General features: G+C 39.1%; 1 protein-coding gene across 1 annotated transcript; it reads left to right on the top strand.

Annotated features, from left to right (window-relative positions):
- The first annotated feature begins 598 nt into the window (after positions 1 to 598).
- Positions 599 to 13,253, top strand: kynu (kynureninase). Its single transcript, XM_026158129.2, has 14 exons — positions 599 to 737; positions 2,582 to 2,776; positions 2,860 to 2,980; positions 3,056 to 3,138; positions 5,181 to 5,242; positions 5,358 to 5,429; positions 7,547 to 7,621; positions 7,907 to 8,053; positions 9,253 to 9,351; positions 10,542 to 10,615; positions 10,911 to 10,963; positions 11,209 to 11,294; positions 12,151 to 12,381; positions 12,876 to 13,253. The coding sequence occupies exons 2-14, from the start codon at positions 2,608 to 2,610 to the stop codon at positions 13,008 to 13,010; spliced, it is 1,407 nt and encodes a 468-aa protein (XP_026013914.1). The 5' UTR covers positions 599 to 737; positions 2,582 to 2,607; the 3' UTR covers positions 13,011 to 13,253.
- Positions 13,254 to 16,304: the final 3,051 nt, after the last annotated feature.

The following is a 16,304-nucleotide window of genomic DNA, read 5'->3' on the forward strand; positions in this document are numbered from 1 at the left end:
GAATACAGTGGCTGTGAAGGACGCTGCTGTAGCCAAACTAAGAGACCTGTGACTAAACTTTCACCACTGTCAGAGTTTGAAGGGAATGGACCAGACATGGGACATATTGTTAATAATGATTTGCTGCCATCTAGTGGACAAATGGCAGAAGCCTGAAAGAAAAGGAATGACAGCCTCCAGCTCATCACCGTGCAACTCAAGTCAAACTTGGTGGTGTTTATACTTGTATAAATCAGCAGTTTGAGAGCATGCTGAAGGAAGAAATAAAAAATAAATCTTTTTTTGCATGGACACAAAATCAATAAAGGAATGTTTACAGTTTGATTCCGGCACTGGATGGGAGTAAATCCTCACACAGCCTGGCTTAGCATCCGTTGGAAAGTCTCAAAGCAGAAGAGCGGACACTGATGCAGCTACAGAATAACGTCTTTTGATCACATGGCCAGCTCTGTTTTCACGTGGAACTTCGCTCTGTAAGTTTGTTCCATTTTCATACATGAAACAGAAACCACAAAATGAGGAAGTCTTTCCTGCTCTGCCTTGTGTGTGTGCGCACAGGCGAACTTATGACAGGATATTAAAGAGCGTGTTTGAGTATGTGTCATAGTTCATGAAAACAATGATTAACCTGATAGTGCAAACAAAGAGCTCAAAGAGCGTTTGCAGAGGACACGATTCACTCAGTCTGACTGCTGAATGCATAGAGGAAGCTCATCTGCAGACCAACTGATCCAACTGTGAGTTACAGCTTTCAGAGCTCGAAAACTTCCACTTTACAGCAGAATGAATAAATAATGAGGCATGCAATGCTTTAACAAGAACAATTGTCAGCAGAAAAGCCTCTAAACTCAGTGTTTAATTGTAAAAGAACTGCAGTGTTATTGATAAGGAACGCAGAGACTTATCAGGCATATTAAAAGGAAGCTGCCTTGTGCTTAGACAGTGTGAAACAAAACATTTTAAAGGTGTTTGGGTGTACTAATCTTGCAGAATGTCATGTTACAGAAAAATCCTGGTAAAGGTTTTTTAAAAATTTGTGGTTTAAAAATGAAGAAACCAACTCTGGAAAATCAAAAATTAAATTTCTTTCTATATATTGTCTAGTTTGTTCTTTTGAGGACTCTTGGAGCCTAATGATCTCAGCTTTGATCAAAAGTCTCTGTCTATGTTAGCTTAGGAGGATATTGCAGACAAGCCCTCTGAAAAGATCTTAGTGATTCAGCTGATGGATGTTGATTATAGACAGAGGAAAACAAAGAGAAAAACAGAAGGAAATACGAGTTTGTATTTTAAATTGATTTGACAGACCAACACTTTAAAATATGAACATACAACATTTAATATGGTTGCTTCGTGGATGTGCAAGTAGTCACCAGTCTTTGCATGGATCTTCTGTCCTGATCTGCTGTTGACTCTCCATTACTGGCCAGTGGTCACACATTAACCCAGCATAACCCCGTTGTGTTCCATAGGAGACATATTGGGGCTAAATTTAGGCCAGGGAAATGTCTGGATATGCCCAGAATCCAGAGGATATGTGGGGGTAGGTACAGACAGGGTGGAGTGCTGCTGCAAGAATGGCACTAGGTTGGAGCACCTCATCTCAGTGCCTCTGTCCAGTCAGATTTCCACTAAGAGCAGTCAGATCAGAGACGGTACTCTAATGGCTGCAGGAACAGCTCAGAATTGAATCCAGCATGCCAGCAGCCCTGCCTTGGCCAGCGTCAGTCACTTGTAGCATGTGCATTGAATATAGAGGTGTACAAAGGTAAATAACCAATCAGACCAATGACTAAAACATAACATTCACATTTCAACAGAACAGGTTTGGGGTTCGTATGATATTAAAATGATGCAGAGAAAGAGATTTAAAAGAAAGACTGAAAATGTCCTTTACAACACAAATGATCCCATGTGGATAATGAATCTTTCCAGAGTAACAGTGTTGTGATTATAGGACAACCCAAACTAATTTGTATCTTTACACAATTCTACAGCAATCAGATCTAAAAAAAAAAAAAAAGGACCCTTGAAACAGTTTATTCCTTTATTACTAGCCACTCTAAAGAGTAGCTAATAATAAGCCCCTATAAAGGTGGACGAATCCTAAAGTTTGCACCTGGACCTTTGACATGAGCTCTAAGAAAAAACAAAACAAACGACCTGTTCTGCTAAGAACACTTAAAGTTTACTTTGGGTGTATTTCAGACCACAGATGATGTTAAACTAAGAGACCTGTGACTAAACTTTAACTTGCCCTTAGAGTTAGTGCTGTTTTCGGGACATTTGGTCAAACAAGGAATCACACAGTGTCTGTCTACATGTGAGCTTAACTACCAGAAACACCAGACTTGGGTTTTTGTTGTTTTTTTTGTTGTTGTTCCTTTACATGTATCTGTAACACCACCACAGAGGATTTTAAATTAAACCCTGAAGGCAGACTTTTAGCTTTAAGGGGAGGAAGGTCAGACAATGTCAGTAAACACCTAAAAAACAGATCTGGAAGTCTACGCACCCAGAGACTGCAACCCTATTCCTAATAAAGATAAAATGTCTTCCCTAACTGATGCTTTTCCTGCAGGTCAGCAGCCCACCGATCCCTCCACAATGGATGAGTTTGACGGCTCGACTCCCAGCGAAACTGTGAAACGAGTGTCTGACTCTCTGGGCTGCAGTCCAACCTCTGCAGAAGTGGCTGCTTACTTCGATAAACATGACAAACTGCGACACTTCAGGGAGGAATTTCTGGTGCCGAAAATTACAGAGCTGCCGCCTTGTGAGTGAAAAATGTTTCATTAAGGTTGATGGAGAAGAATATTTGTTATTAGCAGTTGTTTAATTCTGTTGATGTTTCTTTAGCTGATCTCTCACTGGTCAATGGTGCCAAGGACTGCATCTACTTTTCGGGCAACTCGTTGGGGCTGCAGCCTAAAAATGTCAAGAAGTACCTGGAAGAGGAACTGGACACGTGGGCCAAGATGTATGTTAATGCTTACATTTGATATTTAACCAAAGGATGAGGCACAGTGGCATGTATTGATGTATTCTTTTACAGTGCTATCCATGGACACACAATGGGTGCGAGACCTTGGGCATGGGCTGAAAACAACATTGAGGAACTGATGGCCAAAGTTGTAGGTAAGAAACACTGACGCTTGGCTGGTCCCTCTAAAGTAGGTCAGGATTTTTGGAGAACACGATGTTTTCCAAAGCTGCAAATTTTGGCTCACCTGAACTAGTCTGACAATGGCTGTAACAGTTGACTGATTAAGAAAACCCAAAAGGCAATTGGCGTTTTTGAAGGAGTTTGGGAACTTTCTAGCACTGCACTTCTCACAGTTTTGATACCGTTGAGTAAATCAGAGTACTTTGTTAATCCCTAAGGAAATTATGGAAGACCATAATTTGCAGACAACTTGCCATCATCCATGCAAGCTACCACGGTCATGGGGTACACATATTGCCCTAGCAACTGGTGGTTACCAGGGGTTCACAAACTGGTCTATAGGCCTGTGTGATTGCAGCTTTAGCAAATACTTTCACAGCAACAGCCAGCAAACAGCTGAGGAATAACGTTTTTTCCTAGCAACCAGGGGTTTCAAAGATGGTCACTGACAAGTCTCTAGGCCCGTGTGACTAGGACCTAAGCTGCTTTAGCCTGCCCACCGTTGGAGCTCTTCTGCAAGTAGCTTTACACCCACGACTATTTTTCCCAATTTGCTCTGTTTTGTTCAACAGTCATTTCTGCGTCTTTGAAAGGACTTGAGAGGTCCAAGAGCAGAACCTGCCAAAGGAAAGATGGTTATTTCCAACGATTTTAGTTGGAAATAAGTCTCCTTTTCACTGAAAATACTCATAGTGGTCCTAATAAAAATGTTTTCTAAAGCTTCCATTTTAACTTGAGCTAAGTGTTGGGTGGTTCAATCTAGAGTTTCACATTTGTGTGTTCTTCTGTGATGCTCACACACAGCTGTAGTTTTAAAACAGTCTGTCCCATTTACCTTAGCTGGTAGTCACTGCACTTTTCCATCCAGGCCTGTTTTGAAGAGTGCAAAGTCCATCTGTGATTTCATTCACAAGTTCTGGATGAGGAAGACAATGACAAGAATACATGTGATCATTTGAGTCCTTCAGATAAAGATGACTATCCGGTCGTTAAGTCTGACGTCACTAGCCGTGTCTGGGCCTAAACTCTGCTGCAGGTCCATATATCAAACGATCACTATGTCATTACTGAGAGTTGAAAAACTGTCTAAAGTCTTTCATCTTTAATAAAATGATCAGCGTTCTGCTCTACCAGGTGTAACAATTGAGTTTAACATCCAGGCATCCATGAAAACGGAATTTATGACATTTAACGGAGTTAGAAGTTAGCAGGAAGTTAGCTCGCTAGCTTCTATCTAAATACAATATAGCATGTCCTGACTGCGGGGTTTTGGAAACAAATTAAAACGTACAGCTCTGCTTTCACTTCCAACATAAATGAAGACTGAAAACTAAACAGCAGTGACGTTTGTAGGGTTACTGAAGTTTGGCTAGCTGGTATATAATGATGTGCTACGTGACCGCTAGCAACACAGCTATGTTAGCATAATATAAACAAGCTAACTTTTTTTCCACTCGATAAAAGTTAACGTGAGTGTTCTCGGTGGTCAGGAACAAATGTAATCGCATGGCAGGATGCTGTAAAAGGACCAAACTTCAGCCAGGAGAACAACTGAGATAATCCATCCACAATACGAGGTTAGTCATTCATATACTGCTGCATGGGCTGGGCTGTAGTTACATCCTAAGGTTTTAAAAACTGAGCTTAAATAAATGATTAGCGTAATAAAAGCCGAGGGAGGTCAACAGTGATCACTGACTGTTTTAGGAGCTTTTTGAGATTAAATAGAAGAAAATACATAACATTAAACATGTTAACAACACAAAAGCCATATTAAACGCAGACTACTTTAGGCCCGGAAGTAGGATTTGTCACGTCATCACTGAACAACCGGATAGTTTGACCATTTTGTGAACTGAAGGTTTCAACAAAAGCTACTATGCTTTAAATAACCTGGATTTCCTCATTTCTGCTGTTACTGAAATGAAATGAAAGCCTTGGGGAAATTTCTCAAACATTCACATATTAATTAAGAACATGACTCATATTGTCTTTCTTCTTTTGTTTTTGACAGGAGCTAAAACTGAGGAAGTGGCACTGATGAATGGTCTGACAGTAAATTTACATCTTCTGCTGGTATGATACAATCACTTACTGTTTCACCCCATTTAAATGATGAGATATACAAACATAACACACATAGTTCAACAACTTTCAAACTGAACAGTAATGTCCTTCAATTATTCGGCAGCTTTCCTTCTACAAACCCACTAAAACTCGACACAAAATCCTTCTAGAGGACAAGGCCTTTCCATCTGATCACGTGAGTACATCCACACATGATCACATTTTTCTCTCAAATCCTCCCTTTGGGGATTTTTCTTTCCCTGATCCATGAATTCAGCTTTACTAGTTTTGTCTAACTCAAAAGAAAAATTAAACTTCACTGGATGATTAGTTGGGGTCTGATCTTGTGTTTCGCACCAGTTTTAACACTCGAGAAACATTTCTAGCCCAAAGAACTGACATTAATTGAAGGAGGAAGGTTTTTGAGATCTGTCCAGAGTGTACATTAGAGATACCCTTGACCCTATGTTTGTTAAGTACAATACCAATTCTGAAAAAGCTGTGTAAAATATGAATAAAAACAGAATGCAGGGATTTGCAAATCTCATAAACCCATATTTTATTTATAGTTGAACATATGGACTGGTTCTCATACAGCACTTTTCCACTCAACTTTCTACTCAAAGTGCTTTATGCAATATGCCATACCAGCACATGTTTTCTACAGCTAGGTGTTTTCTATCTAACATTTATAATCTAATGGATGCATCAGAGAGGAACTTGGGGTTCAGTATCTTGCCCATCAATACTTTTGCATGCAGACTGGACCTAAAGGGTCCTAAAAGGGCTTAAACGGAGTCTTTTCCTGCACTCAGTGTTTCTCTTACTTGTCTATGGTGTAAATAATCTCTTGTCTCCTCAGTTCAAGTTGGTCATTAACCGCCCTGTTATGTTCGTTTCTCAGGAACACTGTTTGTAGGTCAACTTGACCCAGGGCATGTTTACTATGTTTATACCTGGTTATTAACTCCATTACTAACCATTTCAAACAATAATTGGTGTAAATGGTGTTTATTTTTACCTCTCACAGATCGTGGTTCAATGAGGGTAATTCACTTGTTTTTCATAAAAAATGCATTTTAAAACATTTTTAATGCACATTAGAAAGACCTGCATATAAAACACAATAGTTTTACATGACATTGATTATTTTAAAATTTTGTTTTATAATTTACATTTTTTTTCTTTGTATGTAGTGATGTAGAGAAAGTAACATGTGACATCTCTTCTGTTCTGGGTCAAACTGACTTAAAATCAAGACTAATGACTCAAGAGGATTTGTACTGAAAGTAAACTCTAGAAAGAAACAAAAGAACAAAAGAACAAAATAAGGGATAGCAATATGAACACAGTGTGTGTGTCTGTGAGTCTCCACAGCACACAAGTGACATGTCGTTACATGTTGCAATAGTAAACACTATCCAGTGTTTAGAACCAGAAATACACAAAAATTAATAGGTGGAAATGAACAAGGTGCATGTGTCTACACAGCACATGAGGGACATTTCATCACTCAGGAAAGATCTCCGCCCAAATGACAAATGTGTTGTAGGCTGATACATCGATGTTGTAAAAGATGACAAGTGGCCAGCGTGCAGTCATTCACTTGGTGCTGTAGGACCCTGTGACTTTGTCCAAGTTGTCAACCCACCCTTTGGTGGCACTGCAGTCTAGAGTCATTTCTGGTCCTCTCGTGTGCTGATTTCAGCATTTTTGTACAAAGTGCTCATGAGCACAACTTTTTTCCCCTTTTGGTGGCAATAAGGTACCAGGGCTGTAGTGTCTGTAAAGGCAAATATGGAAGACTGAGGGGCCCTGTTCTTGGTTTTCAGCAGCTCAGCAGAGAGTTCTGTTCTTTCGGACTGTTCTAACCATTGTGAGCTTTCTCTTTAGAAGCTCCTGAACCAAGTTGTAGTCACAGGTTATGTTGTGCCCCTGAGACCTTGTGCCATATCAAGCACAACCTTTGTGACATGATTCTTCTCTGGGGCTCTTCCAGCCAGCTTCCCAGTGTTAACCTGCATGTTCAGTGTATAGCTGGTGTTTGCATCACATGCTGCCCATAAAAGGTTCCTGTCCTACCCACTTGTCCTGGGACATGTGGGTAACACATGGGTTGTACATATGTGAAAATGCACAATTTTTATTTTATATGTTGATTACCTTTATGAAGCCAAGCACAAGAAGTTTCATACTGAAAAAATACTTGAAACTATTTATTTTAGATTTTTACAATTTAAAATGGTTCAATTTGACTTGCAATATAACAGGAGGGTTAAATCTTCAGTGTCCTTCTTGAATCTCTTTCCTCAGTACGCTGTGGAGTCGCAGATCCGTCTGCGAGGACTCGATCCTAAGGACAGCATGCTGTTGCTGTCACCCAAGCCGGTAACACACTGCACACTTTTATCTAAACTAATTTCTCCATGGAGGAACAATTGATGGATAGTTTTCCTCCCCAAAGCAAATCCTCAGGTCATCTACTTCACGTCACGTGTTAGCATATCACTACTAAAACTTTCACAGCATCTTAACTTTCAAAGATGAAGAGCAGTTGCCGACCTATTGAGTGCATTTCATGCTGTTATATGAACAAACGTGTCTGTAGCTCTGTGTCAGTTAGAAACTAAACACCGTTTAAATGACAATGCTGAGCACTTTCTGTGTGTTCAGGGAGAAGAGACCCTGAAAACCGAGGACATCCTGGAGGTGATCGAGAAGCAGGGCGACTCTATCGCAGTGGTAATGTTTAGCGGGGTTCAGTATTACACCGGCCAGCTGTTCGACATGGCCTGCATCACTGAGGCTGGCCAGAGGAAGGTAAGGAGAGGATACTGTAACCCAGTGGTTCCCAAAGTGGGGGGCACATTACTGGGGGGCGCAGTATGAATAAAAAAAAAATGCTTGAACACTACTAGCACAATGGACAAGTTTTTGACGGGGCTCCCACACAAACGCAAAGCAGAAGATGAAGCATCGCCAAATATGTTTCCAAACCAACTCCCTTCCAAGCCAAAGACTTGAAAATATGGTGAAGCATATCTTGCCTTTGGCTTTACCTGCACAAGTGCCAAGGTAGGTCTCCCCGGCAGAGTTTGTTTCCCCTGCATCGGGAACACGCGCTGGGCTGTCCAAATCACGGACAAACAGTATCCCACATTCTTGATTAGTTCACAAGCACGTCTTATAATGACTAACTACTCCTGAAATTTTGGAGATGTTAGCTCTTTATACAGTAAAGCTACAGATTTTCTTGTAAAACAAAGGGGGGCCTAGCAAAAAGAGAAACCACTGTAAGCAAAAAATACTCAGATAAAAGTCTTTAATGATGTTTCAATGAGGCCTTCCAGTCACCAGAACTTTCCGATTTTCTTGTATTACTTAAATGAGAGTTGACACTTACATAAAGAAGCATGTATATGATTTCTCCCGGTGCTTTCATTATTTATTTCCAAAAAAGTTCAAAAGAACAGAACAGATGGAGAAAAGTACCAATTGCAGATCTGCATTTCCAGCTAGAGTTGGTGGGTATCACACCCACTGTGCGAAGTTTGATGGGCCAACAATAATACTGATGCACAATTTTTTAACTGAGTGAGTTTTGCCCACTGTGACTCTGACTGACCAACGTTAACAACAACGCTATTCCCTTTTTCCAATTGTGTGTTTACACCCAAATCTTTTACCCATTTTCATCTCAAATTTTCACCGCATCTCGCCATCATTTTATGAAATATTGGTGTTATTTGCAATAAATCCCATATTTTTTGATGCAACTCTTCAGTTGTGAAACTTTCCGGCCTGACCAAATGTTTCCTTGAATTGTGGAAAGAGTCAATGTCCAAAGAAAACTTAGAAGTCTCTGGAAGTCCTGGAAAGCTATTGCTCAAGACCACTTACAAAAATGTGAAGAAAGTCTGTTATCTTGGAAGCAAAAGAAAAATTAATCAGGGCCTTCTCGAGACTTTTGCTTTGTGCTGTATATTAAGTTGTTACTGTGTCCTCTGTTTGTCTGTCAGGGCTGTTATGTCGGCTTCGACTGCGCCCACGCGGCAGGAAACGTCGAGTTGGAACTGCACGACTGGGGTGTCGACTTCGCCTGCTGGTGCTCCTACAAGGTCAGCTGACAGGAGACTTCTAAAGTCCTGCTCACTGTTTCATCCAGACACAGTCCAGAGTGAATGAGACTCTGTGGAGCTGTAGGACAAATGTCCTTTCTGAGGAATATTAATGTTCTTTCTGGCAAAGGTTGAGACAACACAACCAGTTCCGATTTTAGACGCTTATACCAGGGTGTCAAACTCATTTTACATCGTGGCTCACATACAGTTCACTTTGATCTCAAGTGAGCCGGACCAGCAAAACTCCCATTTAATCCCTGAGATATTTTAATGTAAGAAAAAGAACTTCAACAATAGATCTGTTTTTCTATTTGATAAAGAAATGGTGCTGTAGTAAAGGAAAGAAGTGTGGCAGCATGACTCTTTGGGCTTAAAGTTTAAGAAATGAATTACAGAAAATTTCTGGTGTCTCATTGTCCACACTGTCCTGTAATTATGTAATTATTATAAAATCAAAGTTTTGTTGTTAATATACAGAATATTTCTTTTTTTTGCCAGGATGCACAAAGCAGCTCATGAGAGAAATTAAGCACACAAACCTATCAGGGTTAGATTTTTCTGAACTCAAGAGTAAGAAATCATGCAATTCTATAACAGATACTGAAAAAACTGGAACTACCTGTCATTTAACAGTTTATTACTTATTTATTTTGGTTTATGAATGACCATGGGGGATGTCTTTATCAAAAACCAATGGAAGGGGCCTTTAAAGATCAAAAGCCTTAGGTAATTCAGCTGATCTCCCATTCAATAACTTCTGTAGTGCTACTTTCTGATCTCTGTGCAGCAGTGATGTTACATCTACCTTAGCGCCATCGCTGAAAACTATGGATCATTTAAACTGAAAACTGCTTGTTAACTGCCATAATCCTTCACATGTAATCCAGGACAGTTTGAAAGAGAAATTGATGTAAGAGCAGAGCGAACAGCCTAAAAGGACAGAACGGGGCATGTGAAAATGTCCGAGATTATCTTAATTTCAGACAAATTTCACAGACTTTTTTATTCATGTATCATAAAGGCAGCGGTAAATACTTATCTCCTTATCACCATTCACTCCAGCTTACTGAGGACTACCTTGCTCACTAACTGCCCTGTTAATGAACTGCAGGCGATTTCAGTACAATTATCAGATAAAAGTATAAATGAGAAATGCTTTGTGATGACTGTGGCTTTTTTGTTTGCAGTATATAAACTCAGGTGCTGGTGGTCTCGCTGGGGCGTTTATCCATGAGAAACACAAACATACCATCAAACCAACGTAAGAAACATTCCTCACAGACATTTTAGCTGGTGGGGATTTTTGTTGGTAGGGTATCCCAGATATCCTTGGCCTAATTTTGACACTCTTGGTTCAGTCACAGCACTGGCAAGTGACACCTTGAGTCAGTCACGGCCAGATGTGGGACATCTAGGATAGTGAAACTAATATCAAATGATAAAATATATCAAACTCAAGTATCTTTCTCTTAAATTAGTCAAAATACGTTAATAGACATAGGATTAAAGATTGGATTAAATAAAGTAACACAGCTCTCTGTTCCCGTGTCCTTCAGGCTGATGGGATGGTGGGGACATGACCTGAAGTCTCGGTTTCAGATGACTAACGGTAAAACTCATCACAGATTCCTCACTGACCTCTGCCTCCTCAGTACCTCTCTCAAGCCTGCTGTGTGCTTTTAGAGTTGCTATTTGCTTCCATCTTGTGGTCTCATGTGAACATTACACCTGCAGTTCTGCCTATTTGGAGACCTTTATGTTTAGAGTGTAAAGAGCACACCTCTCAGGCTCTGAATGAACTGAATGGATCCTGAAGCTTTGAAAGGGTTCTTGACTTTTTCCTTCTGTTTTTAGTGATGGAGCTGCAGCCTGGAGTGAGCGGCTTCAGGCTGTCGAACCAACCAATCCTGCTGGTCTGTCCACTGCAGGCCAGTCTGGAGGTACTCCTTCTAGACATGTTAATCAACCTGAATGAAACGTATTTCATAAGCTTGCTAGGGTTCAAGGATTATTAGCATCTATTTAGTGTTCGGGAATTGTGAATCGTTACAAATTATATGTAGTTTGTGTAGTAAATGATCTCAAAACGACAACTATGTTACGTGTACAATATATGCGCGCCATTGAAATTACACGTATGTTGTGGACATTATATGCAAACCATTGACATTACATGTGTGTTATGTGCAGGTTATTGAAGTTACATGTCCGTTATTAACATTACAAGTGTTATGTGTATGTTTTTGTCATTACGTGTATGTAATGTATGTATGTAGTGCACTGACACTTTGGGGTAACTGGAATTGTTGTCATGCATATCTGTAAGTAAGTGTTTATCAAACAGTGATGCTAATAGTGCCTGTAGTCGATTACAAGTTGAATACACAGCTTGAAAAAACTATATGTGTTCATTATTCATCTCTTTCATTGTTTAATTGTTGTACATGTCTATTTAATGGTTATTTAGTGTTTGCTTATTTCAGCAGTTTATTATTTATTATGGAAACTTGTTTCTGCCACTGAAAACAAGCATTTTTTGCCATACATAAGTTCAAAATTTGGGTTATTATCTCGCCTTAATTGCTCAAACTTATGGAAATAACTGAAAAATTGAGAAAATTCCTTTTTTAAAATTTGAGAGAGTAATCTAAAATCATGTCTTATGGAAGGGAAAAATGCTGTTTTCAGGCTTCCTTAATATATCAGCATAGTCTTGTACACGAAAAAAAAAACATTTGCCTGAAGTAACATCTATTTTTCATTTTCTTTCCTCATACACGATTTAAATCTTGCCAGGTGTTTAACATGACCACCATGCAGGCTCTGCGCAAGAAGTCCCTCCTACTGACAGGCTACCTGGAGTATCTGATTAAGCACTACTACACTAAGGACCCGGCTCAGCCTCACAAACCTCACGTCCACATCATCACACCGTCGGACCCTCAGCAGAGAGGCTGCCAGCTTTCGCTCTCCTTCTCTGTTCCCATCAAAAGAGTCTTCGAGGAGCTGGAGAAGAGGGGCGTTGCTGTGAGTATAAACCCCGATATCTGTTTCTAGTACAAGCCTAATCAGGTAAAAATACAAGAATGTAATTAATTTTAACATCAAATGTAAATTTTGTCTTTTTAAGTTCTGTGTTGTTATCATCAAAAGTTTAGAAAAGGGGTTGGTCACGTATTTGGCATCTTAGCCAGTTCAGTTTTGTATTTGTTTTCTTTTTTGGAGCCAGAAGTGTCCAAAGTTTGTGAATTCAGCTTGTTTTTATAAACCGATACCTGATCATTAGTGCCAAGTACATACAAATAAAACATTAGCATTTAACTCACTAAAACCAGAGCACAGACTGGTGGAGGATCTTAGCAACTAACTTCATAAAAACAACTATAGGGACATGCTCGCTTTTGTAACTTGCCTACAGTGGCCATTGGAGGAGCTCCAGTTTTTGGCACTTTAATTCCTTGTGCTTCAAAAAATGACCACCTGAACAATTTTGAACTCTTTTGTCATTTCCTGTCTCATAGTGTGACATGAGGGAACCCACCGTGCTGCGAGTTGCTCCGGTGCCAATGTACAACTCCTTCAGTGATGTCCATCGCTTCATCAGAGCGCTGGGAGAGGCTCTGGCCGCCAGCAAGCAAGATTGGGAGAGGAACTGACTGCTACAAACTCCTGTGTTTTTTCATGATTATTAGGAAGGTTGTAAAGCATCATGCTTTCTTTAAACGCCTCAGGTCTCTCATTTTGTGCCTTTTGGAACCATTTGAGCCTCATTATCTTCACTGTATTTTTAAACTTTTTTTTATCTGTTGCAGAGATATTTGTCATAAATTCTCAGAAGTAAAATATTTTTGGTGACAGTTTAAAATAAAGCTGAGAACAGCCTTCAGATTGAGAGAGAACCCTGACGTTCCCTTGGTCTTTGTTTTGTTCTCTAGGTCTCTCTTTGAAATTGCACATAAAATATGGCTTGTTTTGCATACCTACCTAACACACCAGTACTTAAAGCCTTATTGCAAATTTTTGCAATCTTATTGTTTTTTTGAAAATTATTTTTTATTATTTAATAAAGTATATTAATGTAATATGACACAGGGCTTTTGCATGAACAGTAACTGAATACATGACTAGCTGCAGTAAAATAAAAGATGGATGTACTCACCAAAGCACGACCCACTACTTTGGAAAGTCCCAAATTCGCAATTTTATCCATTGCCGTTGTGGTTTTCAGCCAATAAAGCTGATTCTGACAGGAGATACACTCTAACTGTGACTACTAGTACATCAGTAGTACATCAGTGCTTCACATACTTCTTCAACCTGCAGGTTGGCACAGTTACCATGTTGTCAACCAAAGACTACACCATGAAATCGGTATGTGACCAAATGCTACGAGACAACTAACCTTCAGTTTTAAAGCTGTGGCTTTAAGTAATGGTAAGAAAACTATTTACACAATTCTATGACACCACAGCGATGTGAAATGTATCGCTTGCATTTAAAATAGCGAATTGGATATAAATCCTTTGATTTTAATAGATATTTAATATATTTTCTTATACATATGGTGATGTGAAAAAGTGTGAAAAAGTATTTGAACCATTCTTGATTTATTAGCTTGTTGCTATTTGATCAAATAAAATGTAATATTAGACAAGGATAACTCAAGTACCTGGCCCTGTGTGAAAAAGTACATTTAAAAGCATCAGTAATGATTTTTTCTTAGTTATTATTATTATTGCTATTTTTACCTGCTGGTTATACAAGTCTTTTCTCGTAGTATTTATCACATCTAAACAGACTATTAGTGTTAAGGTGTTAACACCGGTGTCACACCAATTATATTTCTGTATATTTCTTCTATATAAATGATCATAAACATCTCATTAAAAAAGTGACAATTCTCAAAAGTTCAATGCTATTCAAATAATGAACTATTTGTATAAGTAGGAGAAAACTAAGAAACAACCCCATGGTTGTTTATTGTACACTTATATATAATTTATTAATAATTAATGATTGATGAGTGATTTCTATGTCAAAAGGCAAATTAAAATTTAGTTTTTTTTAATTTGGAGGACATTTTTCTTATTGTCATGGCTTAGCGCAACAGCACATGGGGAAACACGATGATGCAGTTATATTGAACAAAAGTTAGATCCCACATTATGATTGCAAAAACACTTTCTTTGAACAGCCCGTATCAGAATGCTGCCGTAGCTCTCACTCCCCTCACCCCTGTGACCCTCCTCTTCGGTGGAGCATTTGGGCACGACACCCAGCGAGCTCACAGCATGAGGTTTGCAAATTACAGCATTTTTTTTTTCATTTGGGCTGTGAGGGAGGAATCTAATGAAACCCTTTTTTTCTCCCCCTCTCTCTTCCTCACCCGTCTGTACATTACACACATGAGTTAGCCGACAGTCCTCCCCTTACCAATTAACACCTACTTTATTATAACGTTGACTTCTCCCTAATGTTCTTGCATGTGTTTATGCACTATTACCTTGACGGATGCCTCTTCCACGATTAGACATAATTGGCATATCAATATGCAAAACCTAAATGGATTAACCTTCTTTAAAACTAATGAGCACTTGGATGCCCAGCTGGGGAATGGACCAAAATTAGCATTTGTCATCTTTTTGGGATGATGTGAGAATAAATAATTGAAGAGTGGCTGGTATTGTCTTTCCTGGGGCTACTTAACCTTACAGTGACTGTACTGTAAAATGGAGAAAAAAAAGAGAGAGCGAGAGAAGGAATATGCAGATTTACTGTCTTAATGATGACCGCCGGCTTGCTGGGTTCACACACACATGCAGGGGAAAAAAAAAATACAAAGTAGCTCCGTCTTTGCTGAGGGAAGTGGACAGTTTTGATCAAAGAATTGGCAAAGTAAGGTTTAGTTAGGCAAAACAAACTGTGGCACTTTTGAAAGGTTTTTCATGATCAGTAGAGGAGGATTAGAAATATACCCCAGATCTAAGCACTTATGGGTAGATTAAAACATTTTTAAACATCAAAACATGAGTGTAATAGAAGAAGTATTTCCAACATGTTATTGAGCTTTCCTAAAATTAAAAAAAGTTAAAATTATTGCAGTAGATTGTAATTTGTTGCTAAAATAAATTGCCCCAGAGGAAGGGCAGTGTATAACTAACTTACAGTGACTTACATATGAAAGTTTCAAATGTAAGTATTTAAGTTAAGATCAGGAAGTATTTTCAGGAGAATGAACATAAAATAAAGAGATGCAATGTTGTTCTAAAATACATTTATGAAACTGCTCCAATGGTTACAGAGCTTTTTTGCTATTACAGTGAGATATTTACACCTCTAAATACTCCAATTCAGGTCAGAGTTTTAGTCAAGATACTTCAGTACTCTTTGTTTTTAACATGTTTTCTTAGATGAGCTTCAGAAAAAGACTGAAAGCTGTAGGGGGCAAAAAACTGCTTAGCTTGGGTAGCACCAAGACAAAAATATCTCCCGAGTTAGTTTTAAACTTGTTGTTAAAATTTGGTTTCTAAACTGTAATGTCCAGCACTAAAAAGATAGAAAGACTTGCACTATGAAGTCTCAGTTTCTCAATGAATATGTCACCATGAGCCAGTGAATTCTGTGTACTGCTCAACTCTGTGAAAATTACACGGCTCCAAGAAAAGCTTGGGCATGGTGTGGTCTGGCAGGAGTTCAAGGTTGTGTGATCAACTGACAGTTAAAACATAACTTTTTAAGTCCAATATCCAAAGTAAAAAATGCTCCAAAAGCTGCTTGCGTGTGGCTTAGTAGGTCAGAGAGCAAAAAGATAGTTTCGGCTTTTAGAGACAAAAGTGAACTTTGGAGTTTAACATCCAAAAGAAAGACCGCAAGCTGGCCAGAAATCAGATCAAACCTCTGACTTGATAGGTGAGGGAACATGGTTTTCTGCAAACACACAACTATTACTA

The sequence above is a fragment of the Astatotilapia calliptera genome, chromosome 23 (genome assembly GCF_964374335.1).
Source record: "Astatotilapia calliptera chromosome 23, fAstCal68.1, whole genome shotgun sequence".
Lineage (NCBI taxonomy): Eukaryota > Metazoa > Chordata > Actinopteri > Cichliformes > Cichlidae > Astatotilapia > Astatotilapia calliptera.